The sequence below is a fragment of the Electrophorus electricus genome, chromosome 14 (assembly GCF_041902795.1).
Source record: "Electrophorus electricus isolate QZ-2024a chromosome 14, ASM4190279v1, whole genome shotgun sequence".
Taxonomy (NCBI): domain Eukaryota; kingdom Metazoa; phylum Chordata; class Actinopteri; order Gymnotiformes; family Gymnotidae; genus Electrophorus; species Electrophorus electricus.
In genome coordinates this window covers 18,010,717-18,031,940 of record NC_137510.1, presented here as the reverse complement: position 1 = coordinate 18,031,940, position 21,224 = coordinate 18,010,717, and the positions used below count along the sequence as shown (strand labels likewise).

The window sequence follows — 21,224 nt, the reverse complement described above, 5'->3', positions numbered from 1 at the left end:
CTTTCAGCCTCAGAAAATTGCCCATGGTGGGATCCTCCCTCTGTGCTCTTCAGAGAGAGGCTGGATCAATGGCTGGTAGTAGCCCAATGTTATTAGGTTCCAACAGATCGCTCTGATCTAGAGTCATTGCAGTAACCCAGACCACATCTTGAGCTCCACTCACCCGACTGTCCTCCCAGGTTGAGCTGACAATCTCTCTGGGAAACTCTTCAGTGCATTCCGACACATACAGGCCAATGAACACTGTTAAGTGTTGTGATCTTTCCATAATAAATCTCTTGATGGTATGCCTTCCCTTGGTCTAAAACTGAGAATCACCTATACCCTCCCAAGGTGTTGAGACCCTGGATCCTCAGTAGAGGGTGTCTGTCAGGGATGGTTTGTTGGTTCAGTAGCCTGTAATCGACACACAGGTGAAGGGAACTGTCCTTCTTACATGCACAGCCCACAGGAGCAAAGTAGGAGGCACTCGATTCTTCCCGTAACATCTGCCTGACCATTCTCTGTTTTTCTTTGTACAAGTGGCTTGTGTAAACCAATGGATCCCAACACTTCTCAACATTGCATTTAGCCTGTCCCTGACTCTGGATAGGGTCAGTTTGCTTAACTGTAATGCAGAAGCATGACTCTTCTGGACTACTCTCATCAGTCTATAATATTTGGGATACATGCTACATGGTGAATGTATGGTTCTTGGAGGTAAAAATATCATGTTTTGTACAGTTGCATATCAGAACTTTTAAATAGGGGGAAATGGGTTGTTACACATTCAGAAGTCTATCACCAATATCCAACTGCTGCAGCTCTGTGATTCTGATTCATCAGGTTCAAAGGGCACTAGGGGGCTCAAGATGTCTGACCTGGCCTCATGAGACCCCACATTTACTTTACTGTCGGTATTGTTCCAGCATATTGTTCCAGCATAATTTGTGTATGCATGAAGTTTATAAGCACCAGCACTCTGTCATCTTGCATATTCATTGCCCTTTTAAGGAGGTTTGAGATGGCGGGCACAAGGTCTTCTATCTCTGCAGGTCCATGAATAAGTTGCTCAATTACATTAAACCCTAGTAGGGGTTGGTCGACTGCTTTGCTGCTCACCAGGAAAGGTATGTGGATGGAAAGATGTGGGTCAATATTCCAAGGTAAGCTTACAAGGACTCCAAGCCACCCATCATGTGGTGAGATCTCACCATTCATGCCATGCATGCTCAGTGTTTTCTTCCCCACTAGTTCCAGTGGTCTGGAATACACTTCACCCATTGGTGGTTAAGAATACTAACCTGAGCCCCATTGTCCAGTAAAGTATCAACAACATAGCTGTGGATGAAAAACTTGACAGCACATTTATTTCCAACAAGCTGAGGCATCTTTTCACAGTTAGGGACACCCAATTCAGGCAGTGAAGAGAGTGCACACTGGGCTCCGGCCTATTTGAATCTCATCTCATGTGGGTCTTTGTTGGTCTTTGTTCCTGGCCAAAGTTTGCTCCATGTTGGTTGGCTGATGGTCAGCTAATTTCTCTTTTTCTGAGACACCCCACTGTTTCACATGTGGGGAGGAGGGCAATCGAACAATGACGGCATACCGTTATACCCTGTTCAATATAAAGGGAACAACTGGGCTGGTTCATTGCATGTCTGGGCGTAAACCTGTCTTGGTACTGCTGCTGCTTAGTCAGAGCATCATCTTTTGCACTCAGTTCCACCTCTGTGTTCTTCTTAGTCTCTATCTTAGGTTCTGTTGCTTTTCTACATCGCTTGACTGGAGGTTAACCTGTGTTACTTTGTGACAAGGAATATAACCTAATTTTCTTTGTCTTTCACTTTCATTACTAGCCTATTCAATGTGCCACAGCAAAACATCATCAGACACTGTATTATCAGACAAGGGTTTGAGCTCCTTACAGATGTCGCTGCACTTTGGGAGAAAGCCCAATGGTTCTCAGGAGCGCATTTTGGACTGTACAAGGCTCATACTCAACTTCAGAGCCTGAGTGCTTTGATGCAAGCATTACTCTGTTTGAGGCTTATCATCCTATGTAGAAACTGTTGCACAGTCATCCACATGACCGCCGTGAATCCTGAATTTTTTACTCTGTAGGAATGACATACCTCTTATGGACACAATGCTGTCAGGCCTGACTTCATCAGAATGGCAGGGGTGGTGCGTGTTGCTGCTAATCCTCCTTATATCTATGTGTGGTGAGTGAGGTGTTGTAATGTTTGTCTGTGGTGTAGTTCTAAGCCCTACTGTCTGGGAGTTACTTAGGACATGAGAGTGCTGCAGTGTTCTATGCTGTGACTTGGTCTATCAGAGTTCCATAATCTGCGAACAGCTTCTGACAGACTTGAGTTTTTTTGTTTAGAGCCAGGAGGAGCTACAAGTGAGTGATTTGGGCTTAGTTAGGGCTAATGGTAAGTTGTGTGAAGGTCTAGATGTATAAATTTCACCCTCAATGCCCTCAGACTGTCCCACCCGAGTGGCTTCTCTTCTCACATCCAAATAATGTCATCCCTCAAAAACCATAAGTGAGACAGCACCTGATTCTCTAGCTCAAGTGGGGTTTTAGAACCTAAATAAGAATATAGGGAGTCATAACCCTCTTCCTCACTAACAACTACTGTTGAAAAATCAAGTTCTGGTACGAGTGTGATGTTTTCAGCAACCTGGAAGAGTTCATCTGCTGTCAGTTGGTGAAGAGCTTTCTTAATCTTTCAAGTGAGTCTTTTTAGTTCACTGTCAATGCTTCTCCGTCATCCATGGTTCACAGTGCAAGATGATTTATGCTCAGTGTCGTCCTCTCATAGTTAGGATCCACTCACGTGGTAACTGCCTCTGTTGACCACAGGAAGCTTCTCTCATGGATCATATATCCCCAAACTAGGATTTGTGTAGTGAAGGACAGGCTCTATCCCAGCGGTGCCTCCAAATTTCTGTTACAGGTCTCAGGGAGTGAGCACCATAACAGTGCATTATGAAGCTGTAGCTGTACAATTAGGGAAAAACATACAGGAGACCTATATGGGTTTCCTCAGAGCAAGCCATTCTTTGTCTTTATTGAACATCTCACTGATGTATTTTTTCTCTTTCACTTGTTATTTTCATACAAAACAGTTCCCTCTTCAACATATTTCAGCAGACACATTAATGTAATGTACAAACTACATTCACTGCTTCATTAGCTAGTTAACTGCCATCATGTCCTAGAAAAACAATATTTCCACTTATTTGTGTTTAAACTTACATATTCTCAGATGCATAACTGTGCGACTCCAGGTGCATAGACATGAACCTGCTATTCTATAATCCCCATTTTAATTTAATTTCACACAAAAACTCTCTCGTCTACTAACTCTGACGACAAACGTGGAAACTGTTTGTCCGAACAGCCAAATTAGCTAGCTATTAACATGGAGGGTAACATTACAATTCGCCATGATAAACTACCTTTACGTATGCGACTGCTGCATTCAGAGGACAGCCCAACCAAGTCACTCAACAAGTTTCACAGACCCAGCGTAAACTATTTATATTACAATAAAACTATTCACAGGCAAGTTAGACTACAAACTGAAATATTAATGTTTATATGTTAACATCCAACGTCCCATTATTCCGCATACTCGACGCTAGTTCGGCACAGCTAGCTAATGCTAGCGTTTTTTTTCTTAAATGAATAAACTCGACAATTCACTGTTTCATCCTACCAGTGGGTATCCTTTACAACCATAGAAACAATATTCACTCACTTGAACTTAGGGTTTATAGTGAACTAACCTGTAGAATTAGGGAAAATCATATAGGAGACACAAGCCAGCTTCCTCAGACTAAGCCGTGCTTTGTCTGAAGAAACGTATGGTCAACTCTTATGTTTTACCCAGCTACTTCCCCGTGTCTGCCATCACAGTACCCTCTAGTGGCGGAGAAGCCTTCCTTGTTTGTCATAAATGCTCATGAGAGTGACGGTTCCTCCTATTTGCTGTCTGTTATGTTTTTTTTTGTTTTTGTTTGTTTGTTTGTTTGTTTGTTTGTTTTGTTTTTTATAATTGGAACAAAAAGTGACCATACTTTTGTGTGTGGCACACATGTTGGCAGTGAGTCAGGTTGTGAGTGGCTGCTCAGTCCCCCAGTGTTTTCCTGTACAGTTGGGGCCACTCCTCCAGCCTGTGGATGGAACTACCTGAGCTTTGGGTCGCCAGCCCTGGGAGATTATACTCTTCTGGGCTTTGGCTCATGTAGCCTCCCCTACTGTCTAGCCAGAAGAGCACACACTGAGGCAATCAATCTACCACTGGACAACTGCACACTACCTCTCTGTGCGCAGGACAGTGGCTGTGAGCAAGATGATATTTAGATGTCTCCCACTATGGCCAATCCCTTGACATCACTTATAGCATTTATTAGCCGGGGGGGCATAATTTGCAAGCTGCTATGCCCATTAAACTCTGCACCCATGGTTACAATCATTGGCTTCACCCCCACTCTTGCTGCAGCTGCTCCCATCTCCCTGGTTATGGAGGAACAGAGCCCCTCCCACCATGCTAACCTCAAGTGCTTTTCAGGGTGAGCTAGACCTGCTGACTTGTGTTATATGCAGACACCCTCTGGTGCAGCATCAATGAACACACAGAGGCACTTCATTGTTTGTCATTTTTGGGAAATTAATTTCTTGCTCCCTGTGCTTCATGTAATTTAGTATTTTAGGTTACTGCTGCAGGGAAATAATTATTTTGCCATATTGAATACATAACACAAACAATATGTTTCCATTTGATTTCCAAAACCAAAGTCTTTCATGTTCAAAGAGAAGAATTTTGCTATATTACATGTTTTAGTTGAGGGATTTTTTTTACATCTGTGTGGCAATCAACATATTTGCTTAAATTCTTTTTGCTAATCAGCATTTTTGAAAACCTCAGGAATCAATGCTTGTGCTTGGTAGAAGTCCCGTGAAGTGGCTGCACTGAAGCTAGCATTCTAATACACTGCATGTATGAATGTAGTGGGAGCTAAGCATGTTACAGCCATGAGAGTGGCTGTCATCATTAATCCTGTATGACAATTGATCTGTCAGGTATGACGAAGTCCTGGGATATATTATACATACTCTGAAACTCACACTCCCTGTCTGTCCCTGCTTATACTTGCTCATGTGTCAGAGAGCCGTCAGTGTGTGTGTGTGTGTGTGTGTGTGTGTGTGTGTGTGTGTGAGGGTAAGTATGTGTGCTTCTGCATATATGCAAGCATGTCTGTGCGTGCATATGTGTGTGCGCACATGCATTCATGTATGTCTGTGAGCATTCCTCACCCGTCAGTGATGATTGGATGTGACAGAAAGGGAGTGAGGGAATGTGAGATGAAAGAAGATAATAGTGCATCCACTTGCTGGCTGGATCTGGGCAGTATCAGTCTATTGAACGGCAGGGTATCTGATGCATGAAAGCTGTCTCGTGAAATGGCCAAGCTTGGAATGGGGAGTGGGGTAGACAAACAGACTCCATTTAAATCCCAGTCATACAGGAAATGGAATCAAAATAATGTTGGGCTCATTTTCTGGGTGAGTGCATTTGCAGTGATAACCTTCAGAAGAGCTAGTAGGGCTGTGTTGTCTGTGCTGTGTAGGGGGAGAGGGGCCTGGCATGGTTGTGTGGAATCCTGTTTGTTCAGTCTCACTTCGAACATTTAATGCACAGGATGGACAGGTCGTAGGATTGTTGCCTGGGTGGCATGTCATTGAGAGATTTGATACTGCCACTCTCAGTCAACATTTAAGAAATCTGCTGCCTGCAGTGCATTTCAAAATTATTGACATCTTTCCCAATAAAAAACAAACAAAAACCAAAAACAACTACCAAGCACAAGCATTAATTCCTGAGGTTTTCAAAAAACCAACCTTTGAGATGTGTTGCAGAAAAGTTTTATTTTTATCTCATTTGAGAATAGAACCTGATTATAGTCACATTTAATGAACTCCAGTTGCTTAAATTGTGGTTTGGGTATTTCTGCTTTTCAAGCCATCTGTGCAATATACCCTCATGTTGTCTTCCACAGAGCTTCTTTAGACAACTAGTTGCTTGAAGCTTGTTAATTATTGCCCTATTAGTGGACATGGGTGTGTTGAGGTATAAAGATATTTTTACAGCTACTGTATGATTTATGAAGATCAACAACCTTTTGTCTTTGAGTTGAGTCTTTTGATTTGTTTATTCTTTGATCTTCCACACAGAATGCATGACTAAGAGTGTTTTGCATGTGTGCCAACTCTATTTACATGCTAGGAAATCTAGGAGTCTCATATGTAAGCTTCCAATTACTGAGGTGTGCTTTAAAGCTGTAAAGTGAACGGCCATATCAATTCAATTAAATGATGCTCATAAACATTTCTACAGATGTTAATAATTATGGCATGATTTTTTAGAAAAACAACTTTTGATAAAATTTCCATTGTCTTTTTTTTTTTGAAAAACTTTACTGAAGGTGCCAGCAATTTTGGAGGCCACTATACATAAGAGCATATGAGCATGGTTGCATTGCAAAAAAAGGAAGGACAGAGAGCCTAGGACAATGTAACCTCTTTCATTTGATTATAGGTGAGAGAGAGAGCAATAACACTTGTTTACACAAACAAGGGGATGAATGTTGAGTGTGCATGCAGCATCTATTGTATCAATTAATATCATTCAATCTAAATTCATGAAGGACCAGTGAAGTGTTACCATATGAAATAGTGAAGTGAATAATTAATACAGCTCTCTCTCTCTCTCTCTCTCTCTCTCTCTCTCTCTCTCTCTCTCTCTCTCTCTCTCTCTCTCTATCTATCTCTTTATCTCTCTCTCTCTCTCACTCTCTCTCTCTCTCGCCCTCTTATTGCAGTGAATCATTCATGAATACGTAAAATTTAGCACAAACAATGGCAACACTGTAATCTGAAACACATTTGACTCACCCCAGATCACATTACCTAAGAACCAAATTTATTACTAGATGTCAAATTGAAATCAGTGTGTGAATTTAGTGTAACATTGTCAGAAATGCAGTTCAGAGTAAAATAGGATGATACTGAACTTTCTAAACACTAAGCATTAAGCTAACAAATGTTTGTTTATCTTTAAATCATGATTTCAGAGAGAAGCTACGTGTATCATACTAGTAATTGTACTGTACTTCTGACATGTCAAGCATATCAGTTGAGTGCATTCCGTATGAGTTCTACCTGCTGGACATTGTTCGGCATCATAATATATTCATGGACCTCTATAAAATAAACTAGAGGAATGTTATACAAATTAGGGTAATTTATCTAACGTTGAAACTATATTAAACTAAAATTAAATGTCTAAATAGAGATCAGGGATTTAAAGGTAAATTCACAGATTGACACAAATTTTACAGTAATTAGATTTTTGAGGGACCCCCCCCCCCCCAAACTTTAATACTTTTTTTTATTTTTAATATTGTTTTTAAACCACACATTTATTCACTGTAACCAATATTCCATAGCATGATGCAAATATGAGTGGGTTTTACTAGAGGCAAAACTAAGAATCATACAATACGACACTCTTCCTAGGTCAAATAACATGCAGACAAGAACCACTTGAATTCATACTCATGAATCAGAAAACACAGTAGTAATGACAAAACCAGGCAAGGCAATGCAAACTAGACAAAACAAAGACATGGAAGAATAAAATTTAAATAGAGAGCCCAGAATTAGTGAAAATGCATAAAACTACAAACTTGCAATGCCATTACAAGGCTCAGGAAAGGCATTTCAAGGGCAATTCTAAAAAGTGTGAAAAGAGGCAGATATATATCAAATCAAGACATAAACAAAGGCACATGGTATGGTTGTCATGGGAACCATGAAGCAAATCTGAATGTAAGGAGACTGTGCTACATTAGCTGTTATTTTTGTGGCTTTGACACAACAAAAGAAAGTTCATTAAGAATTTAGCACAGCATAATTCAGTCCATCTACATGACCTTACACATTATTTATTATATGCAGATGGCTGTGTAGAACCTATGGAGTAAAAGTGACAGCTGTGTTTAGCATTCATTCCTAGCAGAACTATCCAGGTCAACCTTGGTCAGCCCCATTCCAGCCTGGCCTGGTCATGCCACAGGAGGGTTAATACTAGCTGAGGGATACTCTAGGGCCCAGGCTTTGTTCTTTCACTTCAGTCCATGAAGACTGAAATAGGAAAGCATCATTGAAAGCACAATAAAGGACGGGAGGGAGTTTCTTGAGAGAGGCTCTTGGGAGACAGAGCCATTCTATTTACTAGAGGAGTGGTCTCCAGAGGCTGGCTTGCTTATCTTGCTCTGCCAGTGGGTAGCTGGGGCTCAGAAAGTCCATCACCTGTGCTGCGTTTTCCCTGCGCTTGGATCATCAGGTGATAGAAAAGCCTCCTGTCCACCTGAGCTCACTATCCACACAGACTTAGAGAAGAGCTCTCCATCGCGTCTTACTGCCTCCGTACTGATCACCAGAGGCTAAAATGAGCACACAGGAGTGATGATTCTCATGTCCATTTTGAGGGAATTGGACGTTTCTGGCTCATTTGCTGTTGTATAAATTCAGATACAACAGTCTACAAGGCATAAGACTGTGATACAATCCAGCCTGCTTTGGGTTATTACTTTAAGCACATTAAATTTTAAATATTAAAGTGCAAAATGCTGACTTTATTTAAAGGGTATTTACATGTTCATTGTAGCCTGTTTTAGTGCATTATAAGTAGTTCGAGAAATTAATTTTAAATAAAATGGTCACATTTATTACTTAATTATAAATTCCACTGGGCAGAAAATGTAACATTTTACTAAAATAGATAGTTTTATGCTGAACTTAAACCTGATTTAAGAATTTTTCGATCACATATGTGTCATGGAAGAGGAACATGCAGACAAAAAGAAACAAAGGGAACCAAATGCAAGTCTCCAACTGAAGCGTTTAATGAAAGTAATGAAAACAAAATCAAGCATAAAAGTGCACCAAGTGCACTAATACCCACCATCTGATGGAGGAGGGGACATACACAAACAAAACATGTGACAAACACAAGCTTAACATAAATAGCTATTCTAGCTGCCCTGAAGGGTAACGAAAAAAGATGTGTTCTGGATTCAAAATTGTTCGTCAAATTCAAAAGCTCCCTGAAGGGTAATAAAAAAAAATTTGTGTTCAGGAGTCAAAATTGTGCATCAAATTCAAAAGCTCCTCTGTGATTTTTTTTTTTACAAATCATCCTGGAGAGGCAAGGGGGAAAAAAATCTTAAAGAAGCTAATGACTAACAGCATGCTAAGTGTAAGCCAAGATGTTTTGTTTACATTACCCTTTGGGGCAGCTAGAGTAGAAAGAAAAAGTGAGGAAGAACTTTGACTCCAGAGCACACTTCAATTTATTTATTTATTTATTTATTTATTTTATGTTACCCTTCAGGTCTTCAGTAGTCCTTTATAACTTGTGGCTCTTTACGTTTTGGGTAGATTTATCTCCAGTCTTATCATCAGTGAGTGAAAGGCATGCTGAGTGGGGCTTATGGTATTGCTTTTTTGAACCAAAAAAAACCTCTATAGCTAGTTGTTTTAATACTGTTTTTCACTTCATTGCCCTGATGCAAATTGAAGCACTGGCAATTGAATTGTGAGCATCTGTTCAAACATGAGCAGATGCTCCTGTACAGTTCAGAATTCTTCCTGCTGATGCTGGCCACTTGTAGCCATGCATGTCCTTGACACTGTATTTGCATGAACTATAATGAAATGCTCTAAAAGTGCGGTAAAGTAAACAGAAATCTATCATTAGTATGATGTCAATGTGCAAAACATCACTAAAGTAGTCATTACACAGCAGTTGTTAATGTCATTGCTACAACAGTACAGGAGATACTACAGGAGAATCATTCTGAAGTCCTCTCTTTTGTTCAATTTTACCAGTATTCTCATTTGACAATCTGTGCCACATCATCAGCATTATGTTACAGTGACATAGCAAAGAACTGCTAAACTCCAGTCTTTTGTCAGAATTTGCTATGTCATTTCACATCCTATTGTCACCAAAAATCTGTAACACCTGACAATGTTGTTGTGTCAACTTGACATCAAAGTTGACAAAAGCAGCTTTTATGACAGCTGAATTGTTGAATGTAAGCATTTGTAAATGGATGAGAATAAGTCAGTTGTCATGAATGACTTATTAATGTGTCATGTAGCTAAACAGAGCTCTTCAGTATAGTTTTTCCATTACCTTTACGCCAGGGGCATATGGAAATGTAGTTTTGGTGCAGCATCACACAAGTGTTTAGCACAGTATGCAGTATGACAGAGTCCTTGGCAACTAACAATTTTGCCAGATTGAATGATGACATTTTTTTTCCCCACATGAATTCAAGAAAATCCCATGATTGTATGTTAGAAATCAGAGATGAGGAAGTCTCTATTTCTATCCATTTTCTACCTATCACTCTCTACTAGATGTAATCATGCTAGGCCCTGGCTAGTTGTGCTATTAAACATCTATCTTTTCACTTTATCTTTTCCCCATGTCTCTGTAAGTAAGTTAGTGTACTCTTATCTGAAAAATAACTGGCATTCATAATTGGCCTTCAACACTGGCATTTATAGAGTGATGAAAACAGCTATAACAAGGAACAATTCAGACTTTTTTTGCACACTCTGTCATATTTAACCTAGATATTCTCTACATTGACATTTCCTGTCTCATAGGTGTGTATTACTTAAGCAAAAATGTATAATATATGGGTAGAATGACTGAATGTGGTTCAGTGACTGAATGTGGTTTTATTTTGCTAGTTTGTTTGTGTGTATACATGTGTATTTCTGTGTAAATGCATGTACGTGTGTGTGTGAGAGAGAGAGGAAGTAAGTGTTTTTATGGCTAAAGTGAGTGGATTAGGATGGGGCAATAGTGCACTGTACTAATGGTTTCTGCCTGGTAAGTCTGCAGTTTAGTCATTTTATTACATTATATCACAAGCAACCTCCAGAATGACAAATAATGATGTTCTAAATACATCCTACTGGTGCACTGGTATGCATCATCAGTAATGTGACCTGGGCTCATTGGGTATTTCAGGTCTTTCAACATCAGACACCCTTGTCCAAGTGACCCAGGTTGATCAGACCTTGGCTTGAGTCCCAGCAGCATCCACCCACAGATCTGCCCTCCTACTCTAAAACCACCTGGTGGCCTTCAGCTTCAGTTGCAGATCTTAAAGCCTTCCTCTTTACCTCCCTGGTAAAACCAAGTAGGGTTAGAGCATTTCAGAATGAACGCCCTGCAAAGGTTCCACAGCTAACATCCACAGGCTCACATTGGGTTCGCCAAGCTTGCTTTTTGCACCCTTCTACCAGATACTGGTACTTCTACCAGATACTGGTATGTAATTGTTCCTCTTATAGGCTTCCTCCACATGCTCTTGCCAAGACATGTTTTGTAGACTCTGAGGTGAGGATCAAATCTAACTGCAGGTATGTTGTTACTATATAACTTTAACTTTAACTGTTTGTCCAGATCAACCTTCATCTGCCAGTCAGAGGCAGTGGTGAGGAGGTCTGACTGAGTTCCTGACTGATGAGGAATTTTACAGACTTTGATGGTCTTGGGCTTAATGATTCTGATGGCCATGGCTACACTTTCTGCAATTGTTTTGTGCACCTGTTCATGGTAGCAACAATAATGCCGATCTCAAAGGGCTCTTGGACAGCTGCTTAGAAGGTGTTCCAGGGATCCTATTCTGGCACACAGACAACAGGGGGAGACTTGATCATGCCCCAGACATGAAAATTTACAGGACTTGAGTATCATCGATAGCTTGGATGAGGCACCTGATGCAGTGGAAGTCTGCCTGCCAGATGTTATATTAGGTAATTTTCTGCTACAGTACACTTTCCCATTATGTCCATACTCCTTGTCTCATTGTCACCCTTGATCTGGTGTTCTTGGTCTTTGCCCTGGGCAATGGTTCCCTTGAACCCAGGAAAGTAAACTAGTCCTGCCTTTTGTGTCAGCTGTGACTTAGCCCCCATCAGTGCTTTGTCAGCTTTCCCTTTCCTACCTGTCCACACCTCAGGTCTGGTTGATGCCACTTTGGGGTCCCTGGAGATCCAGTACTGCAAAGTTTCTTTTGTATGAATCACCATAAATTCCTCAGTAAGGCCACTGAGCTACATACTTCAAGGTCTTCCCCAGACTCTTGACCATAGTTGACTGTAATGGCTGGGATGGTGGGTCCAGACAAAGAAAAATGAAATCTGTGCATTTTTTTCCTCCTTTTCAAGAATAGAGACCTTGATTTTTATGGGTTTAAGGATCATTTTTGCCACTCTACTCACCTGTGTCCACCTGCTGCCTGAGATGGATGTAGTAGTCAGGTAATGTATAAATGCTCTAATTTGAGGCTGTCATACTCTAGTCTTGGTAAGTTCCTCTGCATTCCACCTCTGCTGATTTAACTGCCATGTTCATGACTAAGGTGAAAAGGACTTCCAAGATAGTGCAGCTGGTTACAATGCCTTTCTCAAGCCAATACCAATTTGATGTGCCAGACCCAGCAATGACTCTCAGATTGAAATTACTGTAGCCTCCTTTGAGGTCTCCTTTGCCTTTACAGGCCTCTCTTACCATTTTTCTATCAACAAAGTGGCAGCACTCATGGTGAAGTTGGTGCCGGTTCCAGTGAACCAATAAACCTTCTAACAGAGACCCATATTTCCACTGGTTTGAAACCTCAATGGCAGTGGTAGCTCAGTGGTTAAGGTACTTGACTTGTAATCGGAAGGTTGTTGCCACTGTTGGGCTTCTAAGAAAGACCCTTAACCCTCAACTGCTTAAGTTGTACTCAGTCATAATTGTAAGTTGTTTTGGATAAAGATGTCTGCTAAATGCTGTAAATATCAATGGTGGTGGCCATAATTAACATAAAAAAGCTCAAAACATCCTTTGGATCTGGCAGTGACTAAACCATGAAATAATTTGTTACTTATTTAGCTGAAAATCAGTCCACAACATGCAAAAAATGAAAATGTTGCATGCCTGAAAAAGCTTGATCTGTTAGGTATGTGCATGTATTGTGTATGTGTGTGTGTGTGTGTGTGTGTGTGTGAGAGAGAGAGAGAGAGAGAGAGAGAGAGAGAGAGAGAGAGAGAGAGAGAGAGATTTACATGTTTATAAGCATGTGTGAAATCTCTTTTATTTTTACAATTAATGTGCATGATTAGATAAGCAAGTTCATTAACTCTGTATATACACTATTCTGAAGGATGACATTTCCCCCACCCTGATTACCTCCAGCACCCACACCCTTGTCAGTCTTACTCAGGCTTTTATCTGATCTTCCCTTCCCAGTCATCTCCATAGTGTCTTCCCCATCTCGCTCCTTCCATCAGCTTGTTATTTCCTTAATTGAATGCTTAAACGAATCAGGTGTCCGAGGCCATGGATGAGAATGGCAGCTCCTCCCCTGCTCTTTGCTCTCATTTCCCTCAGTACTGATACCTTCAAAACAGCAGCCACAGTGCTGGGGCCTCTGGTCAGGTCTGACCAGGAAACAGTGACTCTGCTGTTATGCATACTGAGGTGTCCTGATGCTTGTGCAAACATAGGGGTTTTATCAGTATGTGACAAAATGGGCAACAAAAGACGTACTAACAGATGCTTCTGTCAGATGTGAATTTTGAATTATAAGAAGCTTGTCTTATGGTGCGAAACATGAACAATGCCTCAGTAGAGGCTAGTGACTTTACATGGAACACACTCTGGGGGGCAAAAACGCTAATTGAATTTTGAAGTTTTATCAGTGGACATGCATACAAGCAGTTTTAGCATTGCTGATGAGCAATCCAAATCATGCTTAAGCATTGAGTTTCGGTCTCAAGCCTAGTGACCTGTGACAGAATGGTTTTAGCAGATGGATTTGTAAGTCACTGATGTCTGCTCCTGCCTTCGTTTGCACATGAGTAACTCTGGCAGAATCCAATTAAGCTGAAGTTAAAGAGGGACGATTGAAGCACTTAGGCCAGCTGTAAGGAGTCTGATTAATGGGTTTAAAGGGCTTTTACATTCTCTGTTGTGCTTTCACAGACATGAGGTTACACACACACACATACACATACACACACACACACACACACACACACACACAGATATGCAAGATATGTGTGTCCTCATGCGTCATATGCCACCACTTTTTAGTGCCATGCTATAGAGGCTGCCAAGAGGAAATAACCTAATGTGCTTTGTGCTTAACACCATCCACTCCCTGGTCTGGCCTGAGGCTGACACTGTGCTAGAGACCGCTAGCTTCAAGTTGCATCTACGTATTGCAAATGGCTACAGCTTACTGATGTGGATCATCTAATCTTTTATTATAAATATAAATCAGTCAATGTATTCTTTATTCTAGAAAGGTCCACAAATATGACTCAGAACCCATGACAGAACTGATGACTGATGACAGTAAATGGACGTAGTACGCCCATTACAAAAGCTTCCTGACACTTGTGTCTTGAATCCTTTAGAGTTCAGTTCCTGAGATTGCTGGAATGTATTATGCATGGAAGTGAGATGGTTGCTCATTTTTTAAAACTCACGAGTCACTTGTTACTGGGCAGATTTACTTATGAATATGTTTAGGGAGGCAAATCCACAGTGGGAGAACAGTCTGTTGTTGTGTGCTTTTTTTCCCCTCAGGCCCAATTTAGCACTGTTCCCCCCCAGTTCCCTGTGGGATGTGCAATGAGACAGAGCACTAGCAGTGACCCAGGCTCCGTCTTAGATCGACAACATCCGGCTGGAGCGTTAAGCCCCGTATGTTTGGAACCTGATTCCCAGCATGCCCTTGTGATCCTGCCTTCCTTCGAAGAGACAGGAAGGTGTTTTGCCCCTTCCCCATGGATTGCACATATGTCTCTGCCTGCACATGCCAGTCATCTGACGCAGTCCGCATGCTGTGTCATCACAGCAACCTCAGTGGTGCTGGAGCATAAGCAAGGCATGCAGCTCTATGTTTTCCAAACCATGAGCCCATGAGCTTAGGCAAGGTCACCGCAAGCAACCTACTCAGCTTGAGAATGGGCTCATATGCCACAGCCCAGTCTCATAACACAGAGCGCTCTGGCCCTCAGGCATCTAATAGCCAGACATTCCCATTCTTGTTTTTCAGCCTCAATGGCATGTCCAGCCAAGCATCTGAAAAAGCTGAATATTGAGTTCGTGACTTTATACGGTCTCTCATATGGAAGGCCATGAGTCACATTCCCCCTAACCCCTCATCCACCTATTCTGAATATCCTGGGGCACAGGGTGTTTTGTCAGTGGGTCAGTCTCTGATCTGAAATAAACTGGCTTTGTGAAAAATGATTGCCCATCCCGTCTTAGCAGCAAGATCCATGGCCTGTGTCCAGAAATGTAAGCATGGTCACAGCCCTCCCGGAGCCTACTCAGCCACACACTAATGGTGGATGCTAAAGTGTGGCACTTTTAAACGGTGCCAACGTGTAATAAAATGCCCTATGACACTGCATTGCAGTGTATAGAGGGACCACCAAAGAACACATGGTGAGAGAAAGAGAGAGAAAGAAGGACTGAGAGACAGAGGGAGAGAGGGCGAGCCAGAGGGAGAGGATAGAAGGAGCTAAAGAAAATGGCTAAACAGTGGTAGACCATGATTAGAGATATAGAGGAAAGGGGACAGAGTGGGAATGGACAAGATAGGAAGGATTGAAAGTGGCCTTGTAGCTTCATGGTAAAACAGGAGGGAGATGTGTAAAATGGAAAGAGAGTACTTACTCATCTCAATCTCTTTCCATAGGCTTGCCTCATAATAGAATTTTGTTGCTCCTACTGTAGTTGTGGTGGGAGGGGCAAAGTGGGAAAATTGTGTCTTGTGGCTGTCTGAGGACAGGTGAATTTGGGGAGGTTGATCTCCCAGTTCAAAGCTTAGTTGGTTTATTTTAGCAGATCACAATCTTTGTCAAAAGAGCCATTTACTACATAGCCCTTCACAGCAAAATACATATCCTTCAGAGATTTATCAGCTTACATTACAAAAATATGAAAAGATACTTTAACAGTTTAAACTTCCTAAACTTAAAAATATGCATTTAATACTGCACTTTATACATCAGACACTAATGCTTTTGTGTTTGGAAATCGGGAATGCTGTTATTGAAATGGTTACTACTGACAATTTGTTAGTAGAGTAGTGGTATGCTTCATTGCATTTTCATAGAGTATTGCGTTATGATATAATTGCATTGTGCTCATCAAGTATTGCATAGTCAATAAGAATGAATAGCAACCAACTGCCTTATCAAGGACAAACGCTTCCCTATTCTCAGTGAAAGTGTTTGATCACTGCAGGAAGATCAATACTGAGAAAAGATATCTCTATCTCTCTACACCCACCCACCCACCCACCCACACACACACACACACACACACACACACACACACACACACACACACACACACACACACACACACACACACACACACACACACACACACACACGGACACACACACACACACACATGCATTTACACACACAATCATGTATCAAACTATCATGTATCACAATCATCAATGCCTGCCAATGGCTCACATGTTCTGGGCTTTTTAAAACCCTAATGATAAGTGCATTCATTGCTAAATAAATATTCCTCACCAGTGTTTGTCTAATCATAGTCTAGCAACTCTGACACAACAGCAGCACTAAGAACACAGTCTAATCTTAACTATCTGCCACAAGCCTTTCTCTTTGGCTTTCTCAGTAAAGAAGGTCATGCATTGTGTAGTTGTGGTGGAGTCGGCATGCGCCTAAAGACCTTCCATCTTATCATTCCTGCTTCGGATGGATTCTGAGAAGTACTAATCCTCTGATGGGATGACATTGACTTGCGGCAATGATTGAGTGAGAGAATTCCTCTGAGATAGCGAAAGAGAAGGTGTTTCTTTGCTGCATCGCTGGTTTTGATAGCATTGTTCAAACGACGTGTCCCCCAACCAGCTTCCAATCTTGCATTCCTCAGCCATATATGAGTGTTCCATTCACATGCTCACAAGGCTTGTGAGAGGTAGGTAAGGCACAGAGCAGGGCTGCACTTCTCGGACACGCCCCTTCATACTGGCCCTTTCCTCAGCCTCCAGTCAGCTGCCATTAGAGGTCTAGAACTAAACCTAACATGCATTGCATCTTGCTCAGTCTATGCATTTTTTAGTCTTAGCTGCAAATTTTTAATTTGCAGATTTTTTTGTCAGTATGTAAGCCTAAAACAAAACCTGTAAGAAATGATCTGTACTTTATGTATCTAGGTCACCAAAACTTGGCTGTGGATTTGGTTATCACAGATGTGAATGCACCAGACTTTCAATTCGGTTTGCATAGGAAATAAAGCTCTGAAATGGTTAACCCATTTCCAGCTGAAGCTTAGGCATAATTTAAGCACAGTTTATAATTTTCCTCTCCTTTGCCTGCCTGGATCTCACTCTCTGGGCCCAAACAAATTCAGGGGGAATTGGGTCAAACCTGTCTCTCACATGTAGCTCACATGCTGTTAAACCCACAAGTGCTGCCCAGCACCACGGATCAGCGCACATGCCTCTCTCTTCCGGGGGGCCTGCAACACTGTTGTGATCCAGCCTCCACGTCAGCAAAGACGTCAGCGTCCAAGTGCCTCAATACAGCCCATAAACAGAACTCAGTAGCAAACAGAGCAATAAAAAATAAAGCACACTTAGCCTGCTGGCTGAGACAACCTATTTGCTCAGCCGAACCCGTGGCTGCTCTGTGATGTTTATCTGACAGACTGGAACTGGTGCCGGTGATGTCACTAGGGTGGACATGCTATTGAAAAAATATATATATTAGCTTTGCTTTATGTATACAGCCACTGCATCAATATGCAGTGTTTACACATGTGAATACAACTGGCAAATTAAGGCATTGTTGTTTTTATGCTCATGTACATGTCTGCAACAACATGGTATTGACTCTTGGGACACAGATGTTCAGAGGAGGCAGCAGACTATAGTGGCCTAATACATGATGCTTGTTAAGAACTCGACACTGGAAGCGTTACGATTTTTCACTAGCAGCTTGCTGCTTTCAAATGATATGTATTAAATTTCTCTTTAACCATTACATTTTATTTAAAATGACAATGGCATTTATAGTTATTTTCCTATATTTGCCTTTTCTTTCTATTAATTTGATGTTTATATGTTTGACCTCAGATTGCGATGTCTGGTGAAACAGCTGGAGCGTGGCGAGGCTTCTGTTGTTGACCTGAAAAAAAACCTGGAATATGCAGCTTCTGTACTGGAATCAGTGTATATTGAGGAGACACGGTAATGTGGACTATGCAAGGCCTCTTCATGTGCCATTCATTTACAATAAGGGTTTAAATGTAATGGTCTCAGTAGGCTCTACAGTCTTCTGCAAAAAAAATGCAGCATAGAACCACTTAGTTGCGCATCAACTCACTCTCTCTCTCTCTCTCTCTCTCTCTCTCTCTCTCTCCAAATTTACTTTTGTGAAAATACATTTATATTTGGCATTTGGCAAATCTAAATGTTATTGAAAGCTATAATCAGAATTATAGCCAAGCTGTACCCTAAGCCTTAATGTCATGAGATAGAGAGGAGACAATTAAATGACTGTATGAGTTTAGTGTCCTAATCTAATCACAAAGATTTAATAATTTTCTCAATTTTGCTTGCATGAAATCTCTTTCTTGGAGCCATCTTGTCTTGAAAAGCCTTGAATGGGATTTAAAGCAACATGAGTTTCCTGGTTATTACTTGGAGGTGTTGATATCCTCCTTGTGCATGCATTTTGTGTGCATGGGTGTCTATTCTCAGGCGACTGGTGGACACAGAAGATGAGCTCAGCGACATCCAGTCGGACTCAGTGCCGTCGGAGGTGCGCGACTGGCTGGCCTCCACCTTCACGCGGCAGATGGGCCTGATGTTGCGGCGCTCCGAGGAGAAGCCGCGCTTCCGCAGCATTGTGCATGCCGTGCAGGCTGGCATATTCGTGGAGAGGTGCGTGGCAAGCACTGTCTTAGCCTCAGCAAAAACACACACTCAGTGGCACACAGGCAACACAAGCAAGGCTTCAAAGTATCTTATGTAGGAGCCATCATACTGCAGCATATGGTTTATTAAAGTTTTAGAGTCCACTGCAGCGAGTGATGCAGAAAAGTCCAGTAACACCCTGGTGCGATATGTTCCAGCCTGGTGTGTTGCTGTCTTTAAATGTTAATTCCTGCCAAACAGGGGCTTTCCTGCTCTCTTCCTTCCTCTGTATGTGTATGTGTATCTTCCTCTCTCTCTTTATGTGCACAATATTCTGACTGACATGTGCAATCTCTCTCTCTCTCTCTTTCTCTCTCTCTCTCTCTCTCTCTCTCTCTCTCTCTGACAGGATGTACCGCAGGACGTCAAACATGGTGGGATTAAGCTATCCGCCCAATGTGATCACAGTACTCAAGGTAACATGAGTCAGGGTCATAGGCCGATGTATCAGCCTTGAAATAGCAGGAATCAGCTACCCTCCATGTACATAACCAGCAATGAACATGAACAATTACACTTCTGTGCAGGGTGCACATACAAATATCAAGATATTCTCAGAACGTACAGTAAAGTAAACAAATCTATGATGACAAAAATAATTAGGTTGCAATATTCTCAATACCCCCTTTATTAAATGTACCTACCCTGATCACTTTATTAGGTGCACTTATCTTGTGTGTTTTATTAGTGTAAATTTATAGACAGTAATCTATCTCTTAACATTCACAATTAGTCACCCCTTACTCCATTAATCACTGGACAGTTTCTAACAACAGAGTCAGTGCTGACCAGATATTATGTTGGTGTTAGACTCTTGTCACTGACATGGTAGTGTGTGTTGTGCTGCCAAAGTCTTCGCAACGTCAGTGTAACTATTCTATTAAGAGTGATCTTCCACCCAAAAATATTAGTTCCACAATAGTCCTATGTGCAGAAACTGATAACTACACATGTTTGAGGATAGATAATACAAACTGTGCATGGCAACAAATAGGCTATGCTCTCCAGCTGTGAAACTATTGTTGGAAATGTTTCCACAATATTATGTTTCTAATAAAATGTTACTAATAATACAGGTTGTTTATGTATGCAGGTTTCTAAACACTGTGTACAGGGCTCTGTCTCCTCTTCTGTGAGAAATAGTTGCTCACACAAGATGTGTCTGAATCAGAGCCTCGGACACACAAACTGTTTAATCTGTTTAATCAAGCAGAAGTGCAGAATCGATCTTTCCCTTCACCACGTGGGTTATTGGAAATATCCATAACAAGACACATGGCAATGACAATTCAGTTTTACAATAGATAAATAACATACATTATGACTGACATTGTGCTACGTGTGCTCTACAAAGAGTCCTCTAATGTCAGATTTAAATTATGAGTTATCTGCATTTACCAAGGTTGTTTGCTTTGGGTTTAAGCATTCAGAATTATTTCCCTGGTCATGACCAATAAAAACATATCAGTGGTGTTCAGTGCTGTGGGCTTGGATTGGATATGAGTGTTTTGGGCAATGACGTCCTCCTGCCTGACCCTGGAACTCTGACTGCTAGATCTTGTTCTCTAGGCTTCAGGGAGAGAGTTCATTTGCAGCTGGGAGGCTGGCCCACTCCCTTATAGATCTCCAGGGCCCCAGAAACCTCTTGTCTCTGACAGAGACTGAGCGTAGGAGAAAACTTCCAATTTCGAAATTTAAATCTTTAATGTGCTATATTTCAGATGTTCACTCTGCCAGCCCTGTCAAAACTATATACAGAACTTTATTTCAGATTGAGGGAGAAAAAGAGAGGGAGGGAAGGGAAAAATATTTTAATAAATTAGCCACAGGCATGTGTGGTGCAGCTCTGTTCTCATGTGTTATTACTGGAATTCATTTACTGAGTCCATCAGCTCCTACAGGGCTTTCGCAGTATACTTAGCATACTCAGGACTGTACACTTTTTTTCCTCTTCTTCCCTGGTTTTGACTGTAATGACAGTCAGCTATTCAATCGATACATAATGTTTGGAAATGTTTATGGGATTGTGCGTGAATGTTCTGTTACTAAAGACATCATGTAGCATAGCAATAAAGAAGTCACACAAACACACATACACACATATGGACAAGACC

The 21,224-nt window shown here is 41.4% G+C and overlaps 1 protein-coding gene and 1 long non-coding RNA gene across 8 annotated transcripts in view; one reads left to right on the top strand and one right to left on the bottom strand.

Annotated features, from left to right (window-relative positions):
- LOC113580940 (uncharacterized) overlaps positions 1-3,996 on the bottom strand; it is a 40,178-nt gene extending 36,182 nt beyond the window's left edge. The window contains exon 1 of one of the 2 annotated variants that reach the window (XR_014116823.1): positions 3,781-3,996. This is a non-coding gene — a long non-coding RNA (uncharacterized LOC113580940). The remainder of the gene's footprint in view (positions 1-3,780) is intronic. The other variant, XR_003411016.3, reaches the window with a different exon arrangement.
- pde1ca (phosphodiesterase 1C, calmodulin-dependent a) overlaps positions 1-21,224 on the top strand; it is an 83,160-nt gene that overhangs the window by 50,115 nt on the left and 11,821 nt on the right. For all 6 annotated transcript variants that reach the window (XM_081695815.1, XM_081695816.1, XM_081695819.1 and 3 more), the window contains 3 exons: positions 18,268-18,381; positions 18,895-19,077; positions 19,460-19,526. In XM_081695815.1, coding sequence (XP_081551941.1) covers positions 18,268-18,381; positions 18,895-19,077; positions 19,460-19,526 — 364 coding nt within the window. The remainder of the gene's footprint in view (positions 1-18,267; positions 18,382-18,894; positions 19,078-19,459; positions 19,527-21,224) is intronic.